Source organism: Giraffa tippelskirchi, chromosome 12 (assembly GCF_054371585.1).
Source record: "Giraffa tippelskirchi isolate mGirTip1 chromosome 12, T2T-mGirTip1v1.2.pri, whole genome shotgun sequence".
Classification (NCBI taxonomy): Eukaryota; Metazoa; Chordata; class Mammalia; order Artiodactyla; family Giraffidae; genus Giraffa; species Giraffa tippelskirchi.
The window spans coordinates 115517009-115536842 of NC_137286.1; the positions used below are offsets into that span (position 1 = coordinate 115517009).

The window sequence follows — 19834 nt, forward strand, 5'->3', positions numbered from 1 at the left end:
GCCAGTAGGATACAGACAGTATTTAATTCATGAGACTGGATGAATTCCCCAAGGGAGTGAACATAGACAAGAGGAGAGGACCAAGTAATCCCAACATTAAGATAAACAAGATAAAAACAACTGGGAAAGTGTCACCAATAAAACAGGAGAAAAATGAAGAGGAAAATAATATGGTATCTGGGAAGCCAGATGAAAGAAGGAGAGGGCAGATGTCTCTAGTGCTATTGATAGAGATAAAAAGAAATGAGAATTGATTATTGACAATCTGGATTTTTCAGTTACCTGGAGATTTTGGTGGAAGTGTGAAAACCTGATTAACCTTTGTTTAAGAGGAAAGGTGATGGAGAGAGTGCATGTAGAAAACTTTTGAGAACAAAATGGGCAGTGAAATGGGGTCAAAAATTGTGGGGGCTTTTTTGTTCATTTAAGATAGGACAAATAACCGTGTGTTTGTATGTTGATGGGATATAGTGGAGGGGGTGGGATTCATATGGTCCTGCTCAAAATTTTCTGGTAGGCAACTAACCATGTCTACTACATGTATTCCTTGAGAAAGGTGCCAATTATTGCTTTCATTACCTCATTGTCTGTATTGACATTATGGTGGTTCAGAGTTACCATCTTAAATTACCTGGATAAAGATAATGAAAATTACTTCAGTGAGTAGGGTCCAAAGCAGATATATCAGATTTACACCTTAAGCAGAGGAAATGTATAATTTTATAATTTGAATTTTAAAAGTTATTAACATTTTCTATTTAATAATTTTTGTGGCCCCACACTTAGTAATTAGTATAACTTTTCATTTCATGTTTAACTGGTTAAGTAAGCATTTAGCTGGAGCCAAAAATATTATTAAGTTTCTCATGTAATTTGATGTTACTGTAAAATAGAAACTTTGAGAAATTATGTCTCCATGATTTTTTTAACCTTACCATATATTCTCGGATACTGTAGAAAATATCAAGAACTGATGAAACAAGAAATGGAAACTATTTTACTGAGACAGAAACAGCTAGAAGAGACAAATCTTCAGCTAAGAGAGAAAGCTGGAGATATTCGTCGAAACCTGCGTGACTTTGAGTTGACAGAAGAGCAATATATGAAGCTCAAAAGTTTTCCTGAAGATCAGCTTTCTATTCCTGAATATGTGTCTGTGAGTGTCTTGTATCATTAAAAACAAAAAAACTATGTTTTCAGACTAAAATTTGCCATTTCCGTAGTAGCAATAACTTTTGAAGTACCCAAGTGAGAAATTAGTTTATAGCTCTGATCTGAAGGCAGTGAAATGGTGTTCAGGTGACCAAATTTTAAAGTGTGTTGACCATTGGGCTCTGAAGTCAGGCAAATAAATAGGGTTAATGGCTGTATGATCCATAGAAATGAATTATTTTATCATGAACTCTGACAGTTTGTAATGTTTATAGAGATAACAGTGGTTGCCAGGGGTTAGGGACAGCAGAGGAGAGGGGAGTGGTGTGATTATGAAGGGATCGCTTGAGGGAGATGGTTATGGATCTAGGTCAAGATCTCAACTGTGGTGTTGGTTACACGGATATGTACATAGGATTGATCTACGGCAGAGGTCTCAAATATTTTTGGTATCAGTATCATTTACACTCTAAAAATGATTGAGGACCTCGAAGAGCTTTTGTTTATGTGAACTGTATCTGTTAATATTTATCATATTTGAAATTAAAGCTGAGACATTTTTAAAACATAAGAGTACATAAGCACAAACTTCATTAGTCTTAAGAGTAATGATATCATCACACATCATGTAGCCACTGGCAGATGCCACTTAAGAATAAGAGTAAAACAGGCAGAACTAAACAAATGTAAAGCAGGCAAAAAATATTAGTCTTACTAGGAAAAAAGTTTTGATCTCGTGGGTTTCCTGAGAGTGTCTCAGAGTGGCAGCAGTGGGGTGCTGGTCCCAAGAGCACACATCCCACACGCTGCAAGTTTGTGATACACAGAAGTCATTTCACCCTAAGAGGCTTGAATTTTTTCATCTGTAAAAGGCTTAATAATAACAATATGTTTTATTCAATATCTTGTAATAATCTACGATGAAAAAGAATCTGAGAAAGAATGTATTTATATTTATGTGTAACTGAAGCATCTTGCTGTACACCTGAAACTAACAGAACGTTGTAAATCAACTACTTCACATAAAAAAATAATAATAAATTAACAGCACTTTTCTATTGAGGTAATTGTGAAGATTAACTGGGAGTATGTACGCAGAAAGCTTAACAGTGCTTAGAACTTAGTAAACACATAATAAATATTATCTATTATTTTTGCTGGAGTGGTGATTGCCTCTCTTGGTTCTCATTTGGATAAGGTTTCCAGATTAATAATTTCCTATAAAATGGAGTACTATTACGTTTGTCCAGCTTTTTATTTAAATAGCTCGAACATAAATTTTTCTGCCCCCAGTACTGGCCGAAACCAATGATATATCTCAAGTACTGTCATTGAGGCTCTTTATTCATCATGGCTGGAAAGTATTCCATTAGTGGCAGTCATACATGTTTTTGTTCTCTGGTTTGTTCTTTGTCTTATCTTTTGTTTTCAGAGAGTATGTCCTAATTAGTTAGTTATACACAGATTCATTGTGTTAAGTACTAGCTTTAGTACTGGCCTCTTACCAAATCTGGTACTCCTGCAATACAGCAATACATTAAGGAGTTTCAGATTGTATGACTATACAATAATTAGTCCCTACTTGCCCTCTCCTAACTTGCAGATAGCTTAGTTTTGTAGAAACTTGTCAGATGGAACACTTTACTAAATTAGGGCAGGCAAATTCCCCTGAGAGAATTGTGAGTGGAAAGAGAAATCTGAACTGAATGGGAATAGTGACCTGAAAGATACCTCCTGATTGTTTATCCCTTACACAGCAGTGGTAGTAAGTAGAGCTTCACCCAGAGCCTAGGATGGTGGTAGTAGTTTAGTTGCTAAGTTGTTTCTCACTCTCTGCGACACCGTGGACTATAGCCCACAGGGCTCCTCTGTCCATGGGATTCTCCAGGCAAGAATACAGGAGTGGGCTGCCATTTCCTTCTCCAGGGCTTTTCGTATGGGGACAGAGCAGTGCACAGACCAAATATTCCTTTCCTCACAGAGATTACACTCCTGTGGAGCAACACACACAGCAAACTAAAACATGTAGCATGTTTGTTATAAATGGTAGGGAGAAAAGAGCAGAGTGAAAAGTGGGAGCTGCTGTCAGTGAAAGTACTGTGTCAAATCAGGTTAGGCGCGGGAACTCCCTCCCGTCTAGTGTTAGGACTCCATGCTCTCACTGCCACAGGCCTGGATTCAATCCCTGATTGAGGAACTAAAATCCCTCAAGCAGCGTAGCCTCGCCGGAAAAAAAAAAAAAAAAAAAATCTATCTATCTATCTATCTATATATATGTATGTATGTATGTATCTATGTATATATATATCAGGGGAGTCAGGGAAAGTTTTACTGATAAGGTCATATCTGATCAGAAACCCAAAGGGAGTGAAAGCATGAGCCATACATTTACATGTGGGAAGAGCTTGCTTTCCTGTCAGAGGAAATAGCAAGAGCAAAACTTTTGAACACTTGATGTGTTCAGGAAATAAGCTTATAGTGTAGAATGAGCTGCAGTAGGAGGTGAGAAGTAAGGAGAAAGTGGAGTATTGATAGGAAAGAGAGACTGTTAGGGCTGGGAATTTGTAGATAATCTGGGCCTTAAAGGGACTAAATTGAACTCAAAGTATTAGTAGTCAGGGTCAATTAAAGACCACCTTGTTTTCGTTTTGAACAAACAAAATTTAGTGTATAGGCATATATAATCTGAAGCCCCTTAATACTTTCCTTTATTACCTTAATACTTTTGTTAATAAATATAATTGAGAGTGCTATTAATTAGCAAATTTTAATTATAATTTGCATTTCACGACTGCTTATTGAGTTTTTGTGTTTTTTTTAAGATTCGGTTCTATGAACTAGTGAATCCATTGAGAAAGGAAATCTCTGAACTACAAGTGAAAAAGAATGACCTGGCAGAAGAATTAAGTGCAAACAAAGGTCAACTGAAACAACTGACTGAGGTTTGTCTAATTTTCATCCCTGGTGGGAAGAGACTCCAAGGAGGTCTTAAGATTTGTGATAAGGAATATAAAAGTCAGTGATAGAAAAATGGGACTTGAGCATACTGACTGCTATGATTCTTCATAAGTAGTGGGAAGGAGATGAGACTGCAAATAGTCATCTTAAAGATTGATAGGGTACGTCCATGATACTGACCTGTAATCCCCGGCTGAGTATTTTGTTCTTGTAATTCATTTCATTCTCAGTTCTTCATTACAGATCCACCTTGTGGGTGATACGAAAGGGAGCCTGGTCCATTTATTAGTCGTTTAGTCTTTTCATCATATACAGTTACTTCCCCTAATACCTGTTCAGAGCACGTGCACTGATACTAGCATCCATCCCTGTGAGGCCTGGTGCCATGCCAGATGCTGACAGCGGTGAATACCCTTCCAGAGTTCAAATTCTAGTATGGTGGGGTTAGACCTTAGATGAGATCTTGACACTCATTTTTTGTGTGACCTGAACAAGTCATTCAGTGTTTCCTGCTCTGTCAAATGGAGAAAATAATCTTATTTTTCCATTCATTTCATTGAAGTGCCCACACTTCTGTTTCAAAGTAAAAATGTGATTTTTAGTAAAGTTGCATATAAATAGCTATTTTGTGTCCTACTTCAAGGGCAACTTTTACCAAATATCTACTTTTCAGAAATAAACTATTGTAATTTAATTTATATTTTGATGTTCTGGTTTGCTGCACTATTAGTGCTGGGTGGAATCTACTTCTGTCATTAGTATAGAGCCACTATTGCAGGCAAATGAAGGCTCATCTTCCTTCTTCTGGTCGGAGCACTGAAGTCATCAGGAGCGATGCCAGAGAGCCCTACAGGGGTCCACTGTGGTTTTTTTTTTCTGCTGCTAACCTGCCACATGTTTTGTTGTGCACATTTAGAAAGATAGCTCTTAATTTAAAAAAAGAATTTTGCTTCGAGTCGAAATAATAGAGGACAACGTTAGAAGGCCTCTGTTTGGCTTCTAACTAATTTTGCAGCCTTGGGCACGTCATTTGCTTTCTGTTGTCTCTGTTAAGTGGCCAGGGTAGTGGTGGCAGTGGCACAGGGTTTGTCAGGGACACAGCAGACAAGCTTTCAGACTTGGTTCTGCAGCACCTTATGGTACCTCAGCATCCATCAAGGGCTTCTTGTATTTTAGAGGGAGGCTGGAAGAGCTTTCTCTCCTCGTTTCTATCAAACCACCTCTTTTTAAAATCACTTGATGTTTGGGGATTCTGCAAGTGATTTCTCCTGAACAAAGGATTCTTTGACCCCCCCCCCAAAAAGTCTTGAAAAATTATCATATTTTTACTGTGTGGTAAAGCAACTCTCTCTACTCTCAAGGGTCAGTAATGGCATTATATCCCAGATTTTAGTTTGTTTCAACCTTACTAACATTTTAGTGTTTTGTTGACATGAAAGTGAAAGTGAAGTAGCTCAGTCGTGTCCGACTCTTAGCAACCACATAGACGGCAGCCCACCAGGCTACCCCGTCCCTGGGATTCTCCAGGCAAGAATACTGGAGTGGGTTGCCATTTTCTTCTCCAATGCACAAAAGTGAAAAGTGAAAGTGAAGTCGCTCAGTTGTGTCCGACTCTTAACAACCCCATGGACTGCAGCCTACCAGGCTCTGCTGTCCATGGGAGTTTCCAGGCAAGACTACTGGAGTGGGTTGCCATTAACTTCTCCTATTGACATGAAAACATAGATAATTAACGCTGGTTTCATTCATAGGGTCCCTGAGTGTTTTTAGTACACTAATAATTCTGAAACACAGAAGCAGTTTTATTTGTGAACATGTTCTGGATCTCCAGAAAAAACAAAACCAACAGGATATATAAATATATATGGATAGAGATATATTTTAAGAAATTTGCTCACATAGTTGTAGCAAACTATGTGCAAACTTATGTGCATGTGTGCTAAATCGCTTCAGTTGTGTCCGACTCTTTGCAACTGTATGGACTGCAGCCCACCAGGCTCCTCTGTCCATGGGATCCTCCAGGCAAGGATACTGGAGTGGATTGCCACACCCTCCTCCAGGGGATCTTCTAGACTCAGATGTCTTCTAGACGTCCCTTACATCTCCTGCATTGGCAGGTGGGTTCTTTACCACTAGCGTCACCTGGGAAGCCCCTGTAGAGGCTTGGCAAGTCCAAAATCTAACAGCATAAGCTGGCAGCCTGGAAATTCAAGAAAATGTTGCAGTTTGAGTCCAAAGACTGTCTGCTGACAAAATTCCTTCTTATTCAGTCTCAGTTTTACTAAGGCCTTAACTGATTGGATGAGGCCCACCACATAATGGGACATAAACTGCCATCCTCAAAGTCTACTGGTTTAAATGTTAATCTCAACTTAAAAAATGCCTTCACAGAAACCTCTAAAATAATGTTTGACTAATCATTTGGGTACCATGATCTAACCAAGTAATTTTTTTTGACATAAAAAATTAACCATCACAGAACCTTTCCAGCTACAAGTTTGCTTATTAAAGTTTTATCACCTTTCAGCTAAAAATATAATCCTATGTCTTAAAACTCTCCCTGAATTTCATGCTATAAAGAGAAAATTGAATCACATTCAGGAAAAAACAGTTAAGTAATGCCTTATCTCTATAATAAAAGGTCTTAGAAACTCAGACAATATGGTTTAAACATAATGGAATTACTTTTGTATTGAAACCACCCTTAAAGTTAGATTTTCTGCTCTGTCAAGGGCCTGGTACAGATCAACTTACCCAACAGAAAGAAAACATAGAATGAATATTTTTATTTTGTTTATATTTTTTATTTTTATTTTTTGGCTACGCCATGTGGGATCTTAGTGGGATTTAGTTCCATGACCAGGAATCAAACCTGTGCCCTCTGCAGTGGATGTGCAGAACCTTAACCACTGGACCACCAAGGAAGTCCCTAGACTGAACATTTTTAAATGAAAAGTCAAACCAGCAAGGACCTTTTTTTATAACTGTATAGTGAGTAAATGTTAATATTTAATGTTAAAAGAAATTTTGTTTGGCACTATATTGTGGAGGTTTATTTTTTGAAGTGGTTTGTTAAATTATTTACTGCTTTAATATTTGGGGAATTTAGAGATACTAGTTTAAGTTTTATCTCTGCAGTTTGATGATGGTGTGATCTTGGATAAAGAACTTAGTCTTCTCTACCCCTCCCTTCAGTCTCCACGATAAAACTATGAATGAGAATATGTCACACCTCCCTCACTTACATGGTCATTATTGTGAGAATAAAATTCAGTCAGTAAATATTCACTGTACATCTGTTATGTGCCAAGCATTGTTATAGGTACGTGGGGTACCTCGGTGAGGAAAACAAAGATCTCCGGCCTTGTGAAAATCATATTTTAACAGGAGTGCAGGGAAACCAGCAGTAAACATTATATTAGAAAGGAAGCACAAAGTAAACTCTCAAATTTACAGACAGCAAAGTTTTTGAGGGGTAGAATACTGTTACCAGTAAGGCAAATTGGAGAACCATCTCAGAAGATAAGTAAACTGATTATAACCTATGTGTTTTCTTTTATACATCTCATAGCTTATGATCCAAAAAGTAGCACATTCAAAATTGATTAGCAGCCCTAGAGAGTGTAATTTTTTATGTTTTATTATGAAAGTTTTCAAGCATAGATAACTAGAAAAAATTTTACAGGGAACACCTAATTACTGCCTAATAATTTATACTTACCTTAATCTGTCCATCCACCAGTAATATTTATTTTATGAGAAATTGCCGGATTTTTTTTTTTTATATATATCAGTAGTTCTTTTATATTGTTGGGGAATATTTAGTTGTATGGATATATTCATTCTCCCTTGATGGGTATCTGAGTTATTTCCACTTTGAACACATTATAAGTGAAGCTGCTCCAAACTTTTGAACATTGGCTTTGTGTGGACATACATTTTTGTTTTTTCTTAGGTAAAATTTAAGAGTGATATTTTTTACTTCTAGATTTCTATTTGTTGTTTATTATTATTTTTATTGCTCTGCTATTTGTTTTTTCATTATGAGCATATTTTCCTTTATACCACTGAGAATAGTTAAAACCTCTACTTGAAAATCTTTCTCTGCCAATTCCAAAATCTGGGTCACCTCAGAGTTGGTTTTTGTTGATTTTCTTTTGTTTTAAGAATGGGTCACATTTTCCTATTTCTTCAAAGGTCAAGTAACTTTTTAAATTGTTTGTTTAAATCATAGAGTAAATGTAGATCTTAAGAGTACAATTGCTATGTTGTATAGACTGCATTTTGACAGTTACTGATGTTTTTATGTAGCAGGAATTTAACTGATTTATACTCAAACTGTATACTCTGTCTCTTGGGCAGCAGATGAAATTTCAGTTGAGTTTTTTTTTTTGGCCTAAGTAGGACTGCTTGGATCTGTCCTACATATATGTTGTTCAGAGGTCAGCCAGATATTTGGCAGAGATTATCCACAGAATAGAGTTCCCCATCTCTGTCTCTAGAATTCCCTCCTTACTTTAGAGCATCTGAGTTGCCCATACTCTGTTTTCTGCTTCTTTAAGCTAGAAAGATGAAGGATTTTTTTCTTATACATTTGTCGTCTAAGGCTTTTTTTTTTTTTTGAAAGGATACACCAGGAAATTCACCCAGTGCCGTTCCATTTTCCTCTTGTAGATTATATTCCTCCAGAATCTACCTGATTTGGGTCACTTTCTTGTGCGTTCAGGTGGTGGTTTTATATTTTGCCAGAATTTGAGATTGTATTGCCAGTAGGGTTGGTCAGGTGGAACTTACAGATTCATCACCAGAAATGGAACCACCTTAGAACTTGGTCTGAAACACAAGTGAAGAAGAAGAAAATACATTCTGTGTATGTGAAATATTTGGCTTTGAAATCCACTGTTTTCTCTAAAAAGAACCTTGGCTTTGTTAGAGTCTTTCTCTCAACATTTTTAACTTTGTACTGCCATGGGTGATGACTCATGAGACATTATTTGTTGTTCAGTCGCTAAGTAGTGTCCAGCTCTTTGTGACCCCATGGACTGCAGCACGCCAGACTTCCGTGTCCTTCACTGTCTCCCGGAGTTTGCTCACATTCACGTCCGTTGAGTCTGTGATGCTGTCTAACCGTCTTATCATCTTCCACCCTCTTCTCCTTTAGCAATCTTTCCCAGCATCAGGTCTTTTCCAGTGAGACAGCACTTTGCATCAGGTGGTCGAAGTACTGAGCACTTTGCATCAGGTGGTCGAAGTACTGGAGCTTCAGCTTCAGCATCAGTCCTTTCAATGAACATTAAGGGTTGATCTCCTTTAGGATTGACTAGTTTGATTTCCTTGCAGTCCAAAGGACTCTCAAGCAGCGCAATTCGAAAGCATCAGTTCTTCCGCACTTAGCCTTCTTTGTGGTCCAACTCGCACATCTGTACATGACTACTGGAAAAACATAGCTTTGACTGTACAGACTTTTCTTGACAAAGTGATGTCTTTGCTTTTTAATATTCTGTCTAGGTTTCTCATAGGCATTATTCGGGAAAATATTGAAAGTAAAATGAAATACATCACTGGATGTTGAACAAAATGTACATTTTGGATGTTGTGACTTTGGTTGTTTGCACATCTTATTTATTAATAATTATTGAATTCCTTATATAGCTATAAAGTTCAGAGTTTAGAAACCAAAATCTGGTATTTGGGCAACTGAGTTTACTATCTGAGGACATACAGAGATTAAGATGGGTCAAATGAACCCCAACAGCTGGGGAAAATGTGATTGAAGTTCATAGAAATCACAAAATCATGAAATCACATAGGGTGAGGATTGACTTGCAAGAGGATAAACTCAGGACAAATACAAGAAGGTAGTATTATTTCATAGAACAGTTCAGTTCAGTCACTCAGTTGTGTCCGACTCTTTGTGACCCCATGGACTGCAGCACGCCAGGCTTCCCCGTCCATCACCAACTCCCGGAGCATACTCAAGCTCATGTCCACTGAGTTGGTGATGCCATCCAACCATCTCATCCTCTGTCATCCCATTCTCCTTCTGCCTTCAGTCTTTCCCACCATCAGGGTCTTTTCCAGTGAGTCAGTTCTTCACATCAGGTGGCCAAAGTGTTGGACTTTCAGCTTCAGCATCAGTCCTTCCAGTGAATATTCAGGACTGATCTCTTCTAAGATTCACTGGTTTGATCTCCTTGCAGTCCAAGGGACTCTGAAGAGTCTTCTCCAACACCACAGTTCAAAAGCATCAGTTCTTCAGCACTCAGCTTTCTATAAAGAAACTCTCACATCCATACATGACTGCTGGAAAAACCCACAGATATGAGGTGAAAAACTGATTTAGAAATGTAGTAGAATGTGATTTTTTGACCTTTAAAAAATAGAACATAGAACAAGTAGTAAATTAATAGAAACTTAAAAAAGGAGGCAACGGTTAACAAATATAAATGCCTCAAAAATGACAGGATCATGACAGTCCCATGTGTACTAAGAGAAACTAAGATATTTGTTAGTTATGTCTCTGAGTTTTGTAACTGGGAGTTAGGGAAACAAACTTTCCACTTCACTAAGACTGTTGGATAAAGTTTGTCTTATCCAAAATGGTCTTAATTTTTTTTGCCACATGGTGGCAGCATATATCCACTGATTTCTGTAATCAGTTTTGGGCTACTGAAAAAATACTGTCATTGCCAAAGCTCTACTGTGTTGCCTTATTTTCCTTTATATTCCTTATTTCATATCTGTTTCCTTAAACCAAATGTCTTCCTAATAAAATTCAGTTGATCTATAACTGGGAGATAGAATTTTAAGAAACAAACTTTTCTGGCATAATATGCCAGATCAAAGGTTATCTCAGTTATTAACCCTGATATCATAACTATACCTAACAGATACATTCAGAAATGTTAAAGCCCCACAAGTACACAGTTAGTTTGCTTTTATTCATATATTCTGCTAGTTCATGGCAGATAGGAGGTGAAAAACTGATATAGAAACGTAATAGAAGGTGATTTTTTGACCTTTAAAAAGGAAGTCACCAATTTTAGTAGATTTCTTGAATTTTCTTTCATTAATTTTTTCTACATCTTTAGTTATTTGGAAATAATATCTATTATAGATACTAACACTGGAAAATAAGGCTTATCTTTTACTTCAAGTTTAGAGTCTGTAAGTGTCAGTAACATAGTCTAATTATAGCATATTTTGATCTGTTACATACGTGAACTTTTGTATAGTACTTAGTGTTTTCATAAGTGCTGTACTTCTATTTTCTATTTATGAAATCTCTTTGTAACAGGTCAGAATTCTGGTCCAGTGCATGTAGTTAAGCTCTTTGTAGCTGTTATGCTATTGTAGAGTTATTTTTCAGCATGCTTCTTTCATTTCAAAAGAAATAAATGTTAATACTAATAGGGCATTAATGAGTCTGTACACAAAGACATTAAGTTTCATATTGTTGTTTAGTCCCAAAATTGTGTCTGAATCTCTAGCTACCCCATGCACCATAGCCCTCCAGGCTCCTCTGTCCATGGGATTTCCCAGGCAAGAATACTGGAGTGGGTTGCTATTTCCTTCTCCAGGGGGTCTTCCCAGACCAGGGTTCGAACCCACATCTCCTGCATTGGCAGGCAGAGTCTTTATCACTGAACCACCAGGAAAGCCAAAGTTTCATGAGGAAATGATGAAATATTTTTCTCTTATGAGAACTTTGGTAACTAGGAAGCAAAAGTTATTTGTTCAAGAGAACTTCCTTGTTTAGGAAACATAGTTACATTTGTTGAGAAAACTTCTGCAAGATTACCTTGAGGCTCATCTTAAGTATTCATATGTGAATAATCCTGTCTTTATTTGAATGAAAATGAAGTATTTCATTAATGATACGTACTTGTTATTCAGGTTTTTTTTCATTTCAGGGATTATTAACTATTTGTTTTCTGAAGTTTCTTTTTTATCCTGCCCAATGATGAATTTAAAGTTCCTTTGTTAGATACATGCTATGATGATCCTCATCAGTTATAATTATTTTAGAGTATCTGACAAATTCATTAGTAAACAGTAATAGTTTTGCCTCTCTATATTACATTTAAGTTGAATAATCACCGCTTAAAACTTAGATTCCTAGATTCTTTGATAAGTTCTGATTTTGGTTTGAGATGAAGCTAAGAATCTCAATTTTAATAAACAGCCTAGGATTCTATTGTGGCAGATTCATGGACTCTGAACACAAGTCTCTTTTGTTGTTGCTGTTTACTTATTGAGTTACAAAAACCCTTTATATTCTGAATTACATTTAACTTTTTTATGTATTATTACTGTCATTACCTTTCAACATAATTAATATTTTTAATGTATTTATAACACCCCAGAATCTAATTAGCTGTAGTATTACTACTTTGGAGTTTCTAAAGCTCATCTCTTACCTGTGCATTTAAAAGTTGTTGCTTGTTTATAAACCTGTTGTATTTTTTACAAGTAATATAAATGACTTACAGACAAAAGTTCACGAGAGGGGAAAAGTTCATGGAAAAGCTATTTGTGAATAGCTATTTAAAGCTATTGCTTTTTATGAAGGCAGTTTAAAATAGGATGTCATCAGGGAGAAGCCTCCTTCATATGATTGTTCTGTACATAGCTCTGAGAGGAAACAGATTTTTAAAGAGTTACATCTAGTTCTTTTTCATTGACTACATTAAAGCCTTTAACTGTGTAGATCACAACAAACTGTGGAAAATTCTTAAAGAGATGGAAATACCAGACCACCTTACCTGTCTTCTAAGAAACCTGTATGTAGATCAAGAAGCAACAATTAGAATAGAATATGGAACAACGGACTGGTTCACAATTGGGAAAGGAGTACGACAAGCCTGAATATTGTCACTCTGCTTGTTTAGCTTATATACAGGATATGTCATGAGAAATGCCAGGCTGGATGACTCACAAACTGGAATCAAGATTGCTGGGAGAAATATCAACAACTTCAAATATGCAGATAATACCACTTAATGGCAGAAAGTAAAGAACCTAAAGAGCCTCTTGATGAGGGTTGAAAGGGGAGAGTGAAAAAGCTGGCTTAAAACTCAGCGTTCAAAAAACTAAGATCATGGTATCCAGTCCCCTCACTTTATGGCAAATAGAAGGGGGAAAAGTGGAAGCAGTGACAGATTTTATTTTCTTGGGCTCCAAAATCACTGTGGACAGTGACTGCAGCCATGAAATTAAAAGATGCTTGCTCCTTGGAAGGAAAGCTATGGCAAACCTAGACAAGCTATTAAAGAGCAGAGACATCCCCTTGCCAACAGAGGTCTGTATAGTTAAAGCTATAGTTTTTCCAGTAGTCATGTATGGATGTGAGAGCTGGATCATAAAGAAGGTTAGCACCAAAGAATTGATGCTTTGAACTGGTTGCTGGAAAAGACTCTTAAGAGTCCGTTGGACAGCAAGCAGATCAAACTAGTCAATCCTGAAGGAAATAACAGGACTTAGCAACTAAACAACAACAACAATCAAGAAACATAATTAAAGAAAAGGGTTTTAGAAAAACAAGGAGAAATTAATAAAAGTGTAATAATGATCAGTTCAGTTCAGTCGCTCAGTCGTGTCCGACTCTTTGTGACCCCATGAATCGTAGCACGCCAGGCCTCCCTGTCCATCACCAACTCCTGGAGTTTACCCAGACCCATGTCCATCGAGTCAGTGATGCCATCCAACCATCTCATCCTCTGTCGTCCCCTTCTCCTCCTGCCCCTAATCCTTCCCAGCATTAGGGTCTTTCCCGTGAGGCAACTCTTCGCATGAGGTGGCCAAAATATTGGAGTTTCAGCTTCAACATCAGTCCTTCCAATGAACACCTGGGACTGATCTCCTTTAGGATGGACTGGTTGGATCCTCTTGCAGTCCAAGGGACTCTCAAGAGTCTTCTCCAACACCACAATTCAAAAGCATCAATTCTTCGGCGCTCAGCTTTCTTCACCGTCCAACTCTCACATCCATACGTGACCACTGGAAAAACCATAGCCTTGACTAGACGGACCTTTGTTGGCAGAGTAATGTCTCTGCTTTTAAATATGCTATCTAGGTTGGTCATAACCTTCCTTCCAAGGAGTAAGCATCTTTTAATTTCATGGCTGCAATCACCATCCGCAGTGATTTTGGAGCCCAAAAAAACAAAGTCTGACACTGTTTGCACTGTTTCCCCATCTATTTCCCATGAGGTGATGGGACCAGATGCTGTGATCTTAGTTTTCTGAACGTTGAGCTTTAAGCCAACTTTGTCACTCTCCTCTTTCACTTTCATCAAGAGGCTCTTTGGTTCTTCTTCGCTTTCTGCCGTAAGGGTGGTGTCATCTGCATATCTGAGGTTATTGATATTTCTCCCGGCAATTTTGATTCCAGCTTGTGTTTCTTCCAGCCCAGCGTTTCTCATGATGTACTCTGCATATAAGTTAAATAAGCAGGGTGACAATATACAGCCTTGACGTACTCCTTTTCCTATTTGGAACCAGTCTGTTGTTCCATGTCCAGTTCTAACTGTTGCTTCCTGACCTGCATACAGGTTTCTCAAGAGACAGGTCAGATGGTCTGGTATTCCCATCTCTTTCAGAATTTTCCACAGTTTATTGTGATCCACACAGTCAAAGGCTTTGGTATGCCAATGAGGCAGAAATAGATGTTTTTCTGGAACTCTTTTGCTTTTTCAATGATCCAGCAGATGTTGGCAATTTGATGTCTGGTTCCTCTGCCTTTTCAAAAACCAGCTTGAACATCTGGAAGTTCACAGTTCACGTATTGCTGAAGCCTGGCTTGGAGAATTTTGAGCATTACTTTACTAGCATGTGAGATGAGTGCAATTGTGCGGTAGTTTGAGCATTCTTTGGCATTGCCTTTCTTTGGGATTGGAGTGAAAACTGACCTTTTCCAGTCCTGTGGCCACTGCTGAGTTTTCCAGATTTGCTGGCATATTTAGTGCAGCACTTTCACAGCATCAGATAGGAAAGTTTATAATGTACTTCCTTCTGAATTGAATATATTTTATAGACATAAAAATGAGTCAGGGCTAGAAGATATGAGGCAATCAATAATTTTGATTTAGTTATTATAATAGAGTTTAAAATTCATTGGCCAGGGGATAACTTTTTTTTTTTAATGTCAGTGAAGGGAATTTCCTGGCTGTCCAGTCCTTAGGGCTTAATTCCTCCTAGAGGATCTAAGATCCCATAAGCTACACAGGGCGGCCAGTAAATTAATTAATTAATTAAATTCAATGAAAAGTTTACAAAACTATCATGTATATACTTGGCCACATAGTAAAAGAATAAATTTTAAGGACAGATTTAATAGTTCCTATTTTTATTTTAATTTAGTAGTGGTCATTTAAAGGGGACTGGACATAAATTTGGAAATTAAGAAACATTTTTTTTAGGTCAAAAGTAATAAACAAGAGAAACACTTTTTAGATGATAGAGTAAGTAAAAATAAGAAAACAATGAAAACAAGAACATTTTACATCACAATCTTTTAGACACATTTAAAGCTGTGCCAGAGAAAAATCTGTAGCCTTAAATTACCTTTATAATTAAAGAGAAAGATGAAAAATAAAAGCATATAGTAGTCAATTTTAGAAAGAAAAAAGAACAGTAAAAATAAGGAGTTTGGAATTATTGGGCATTAATTAACATTGCTTGTAGCTCTGTGGTGACAGTCTTAAAAACTGAAAGAAATGTCCCAACAAAATGTAGATTACCACAATAAGTAGAAGTGGAGAACTTGAATAGAAGAATTACCACAGAGGTATTACACAGTGAATTCTTCAGTCACTAGTCGTGTCTGACGCTTTGCGACCCCATGGATTGCAGCACACCAGGCTTCCCCTTCCTTCACCATCTCCCTGAGGTTGCTCAAACTCATGTCCATTGAGTCACTGATGCCATCCAGCCATCTCATCCTCTGTTGCCCACTTTTCCTCCTGCCCTCAGTCTTTCCCAGCATCAGGGACTTTTCCAATGAGTCGGCTCTTCACATCAGGCGCCAAAGTTGGAGCTTCAGCTTCAGCATCTGTCCTTCCAATGAATATTCAGGGTTGATTTCCTTTAGGATTGACTGGTTTGATCTCCTTACTGTCCAAGGGAAACAGTAAGTAGAGGTATATTATTGGTGAAGTTACCAGATTCACCAGACTTCCCAGGTGGCACTGGCAGTAAAGAACCTGCCTGTCAGTACAGGAGACATAAGAGACGCAGGTTCAATCCCTGGGTCAGGAAGAACCCCTGGAGAAGGGCTTGGCAACCCACTCCAGTATTCTTGCCTGAGAATCCTATGGACAGGGAAGCCTGGCAGGCTACAGTCTATAGGGTCATGAAGAGTTGGACACGACTGAAGTGACTTAGGGTGCACTTGCCAGGTTCACAAATATGTTGCCCTGATAGGGTCAGTTTATTTCTATAAGGATAGCTGATTCCAGTTGATTAAACAGTTGTTGTTTAGTCGCTAAGTTGTGTCTGACTGTTTGTAACCCCATGGACTAAAGCCTGCCGGGCTCCTCTGTCCACAGGATTTCCCAGGCAAGAGTACTGGAGTGGGTTGCCATTTCCTTCTCCAGGGGATCTTCCCTACCCAGGGATCAAACCCACATCTCCTGCACTGGCAGGTGGATTCTTTACCACTCTGTCAGCAAGGAGGCCCATAATTAAACTATACCAAACTAGTACTGAAAAAGATGGAAAGCTCTGAGAAAGAGGATACAAAACAAATCCATCAGCCACTTTTACTTACTACTAAAGTAGCAGAAATTCTAAATGTTCAAAAATGAATTCTAGCATTTTATCAAAAGAATAGTGCTTTATGTCTAATACAGTATATTTTAGGACAGAAAGGATAACCCATTGCATCAGCAAGTTAAAGATGAATAACCATTTAATTGTATCATTAAATGAGAAAAGATGATAAAATTCAGGGAACATTCCTAATAAGGAGACTAAGTATTTACTTTAAGAAAATGTTAGCAAAATACTTTATCCTAAATGGCAAAACAATAGAACTTTTTCTGTAAAAATCAGTAACTAGACACAGATTTGGGTTGCTTATTATTATCTAACGTGATCTTGGAGGGCCCTAGCAGATGCACTAAGAAGGAAAAATTTTGAAAGGAGATGAAAATTTTTTTCTATTAGAAACCACCTAAATTTAATGCATAAATGTATAAGTGATCAATAGCATTTCTTTAGGTTTGGAGAAAATACTGATAAAGATGGACTTGGGGGAAAATAATTAACTCATGACACAGGTAATAGGCTTATATGAAGAGGACTATTAAATTGTATTGTTGAACCTGGAAGTACCATGTCTTAGGGGAAATAGTCATAAAAGTAGCATTTTTTTCCATATTAATGCATTAATTAAATTCAGTTATTCTGTATCCCAAGAATTTTCTGATTTTCTGTGTTTTATTTTTTTGGTGGAAGACAGAAAATTCTGTCCAAGGATTGGGCTTGGATAAATGATTTTATTTTATATGAAAAAGTAAGTGTTCTGGAATTGCCAGGAAAAATGTGGTGGAAAAAATGTGAAAGGAAGGGGACGTTGCATCTCACTTTATACTTCAAAACTAAATGTAATATTGACATAGAAACAAACATCAGTAGAACAAAATATAGAAATAGATCTAATTATTTGCTACAATATTTGCCAACAAATGTCTGTCTAGTCAAAGCTATGGTTTTTCCAGTAGTCATGTATGAATGTGAGCGTTGTACTGTAAAGAAAGCTGAGTGCCAAAGAATTGATGCTTTTGAACTGTGGTGTTGGAGAAGACTCTTGGGAGTCCCTTGGACTGCAAGGAGATCCAACCACTCCATTATAAAGGAAATCATTCCTGAATATTCATTGGAAGGACTGATGTTGAAGCTGAAACTCCAATACTTTGGCCACCTGATGCAAAGGACTCATTGGAAAATACCCTGATGCTGGGAAAGATTGAAGGCAGAAGGAGAAGGGAATGACAGAGGATGAGATGGTTGGATAGCATCACCGACTCAATGAACATAAGTTTGAGTAAGCTCCAAGAGTTGGTGATGGACAGGGAAGCCTGATGTGCTGCAGTCCATGGGGTCACAAAGAGTCAGGCACGACTGAGTGACTGCACTGAACTGATTTACCACAATAGCCATAATTCAATTCAGTTGAGAAAGAATGTATTTTTAGTATAAGGGTCCTAGCACAAGTGGATGATACTCATCTGTTAAAAAAAAGTTAATCGTCACGTTTTATACCCTATACACATATTAATTCTAGTTGGATTAAAATTTTTAGAAGGAAACCTAGGCCGTTACTTCAACAATCATGCCAATTCTTAACTCAGGGTCCACGCGCCTCTAGGTGGAATGGGAAAAACATTATTTTCACTTCTCACCGAAATTTAGCACTTCAGTTATAAATATAAAAGCCACAGTAGATTTGTCACTGCCCAGAGCTCTGTCAGCATTAGAATTCAGGTATTTTCATATCACAGTGTAGTTACCACAAATATCTTTAGAGGTTAGGCTCATCACTATTCCAACACTAGTGTAGTTGTTAGACTCCTCACTAGATCTTATCTGTAATGTAGTAATGAAAAAACGGTCGTATGGCGGGCTTCCCCAGTGATCCAGTGGGTAAGAATCTGCCTTGCAATGCTAGGGACTGTGGTTTGATTACTGGTCCGGAAGATCCTAAGTGCCACAGAGCAGCTCAGCCTGGGAAGTACAACTGCTGACCCCACGCTCTAGAGGTTGTGAGCTGCAACAACTGAAGCCCTGGTCCTCTGCAACAAGAGAAGTCCATACACCACAGTGAACACTACCCCCCGCTCACTGCAGCTAGGGAAAGCCTGAGTGCACAACAAAGACCCAGCAGGGCCAAAAAATACATCTTTTTAAAAAAAGACAATAAAAAGACTCAATTTTTTCAAAGGACATGTATAACTTTAAAAAATATTTCAGTAGTTTTACTGCAGTATGCAACTAATACTTGAATGACGTGGCATGCTGACCCTCTGCACAGTTGAAAATCTGCATAGACCTTCTAGTCAGCCCTGCCTACCAGCAATTCTGTGTTTGTGGATTCAGCCAACCACAGATCGTGTAGTACTGTAGTATTGTAGTATTTATTATTGAAAAATACCATCATGTAAGTGGACCCGCACAGTTCAAACCTGTTAGTTATTCAAAGGTCAGCTATAATTTGTTTCCTTCGTAATTCTGCATTATTTTAATTTTTGATTTTAGAAACTTTAGTCTCCGAAGGGGTTCACAAGTCTCCCCAGATTGCCAGTGGGGTCCAGGGCACAAAAAAGTTCTGAAAATTCCTAATTTATATGATGATTAACAGTGCTTCTCAAACTCTAATGTAATTACAAGTCACTTGAGGATCCTGTTAAAATGAAAACTGACAAGAGTAGTTCTGGGTCGAAGCCTGAGACTGTTCATTGTTAGGATGCCTCCCAGCCTGTGCCCCTTCATGGACTAAACTATGGGTAGCTAAGTTTTGGACTGAGTTGTCCAACATAGTGGTCACGGCTGCTTGGGGCTATTTAATTAAAGTTCATGTTCTCAGTTTTACTAGCCACAGGTGGTTAGTCACTAGCCTATTGAATGGTACAGATATAGAACATTGTCATCATTGCAGAAGGTTCTATTGGACAGTGTTGTTCTAGAGGTTGGAGTAGTCTTAGCCATGACAGAGAAACAAAAAG

General features: G+C 37.8%; 1 protein-coding gene across 10 annotated transcripts in view; it reads left to right on the forward strand.

Moving 5' to 3' along the window:
- The window catches only part of PIBF1 (progesterone immunomodulatory binding factor 1), a 205802-nt gene that overhangs the window by 12995 nt on the left and 172973 nt on the right, over positions 1-19834 (forward strand). For all 10 annotated transcript variants that reach the window (XM_081550927.1, XM_081550926.1, XM_081550928.1 and 7 more), the window contains exons 4-5: positions 958-1156; positions 3975-4094. In XM_081550927.1, coding sequence (XP_081407053.1) covers positions 958-1156; positions 3975-4094 — 319 coding nt within the window. The remainder of the gene's footprint in view (positions 1-957; positions 1157-3974; positions 4095-19834) is intronic.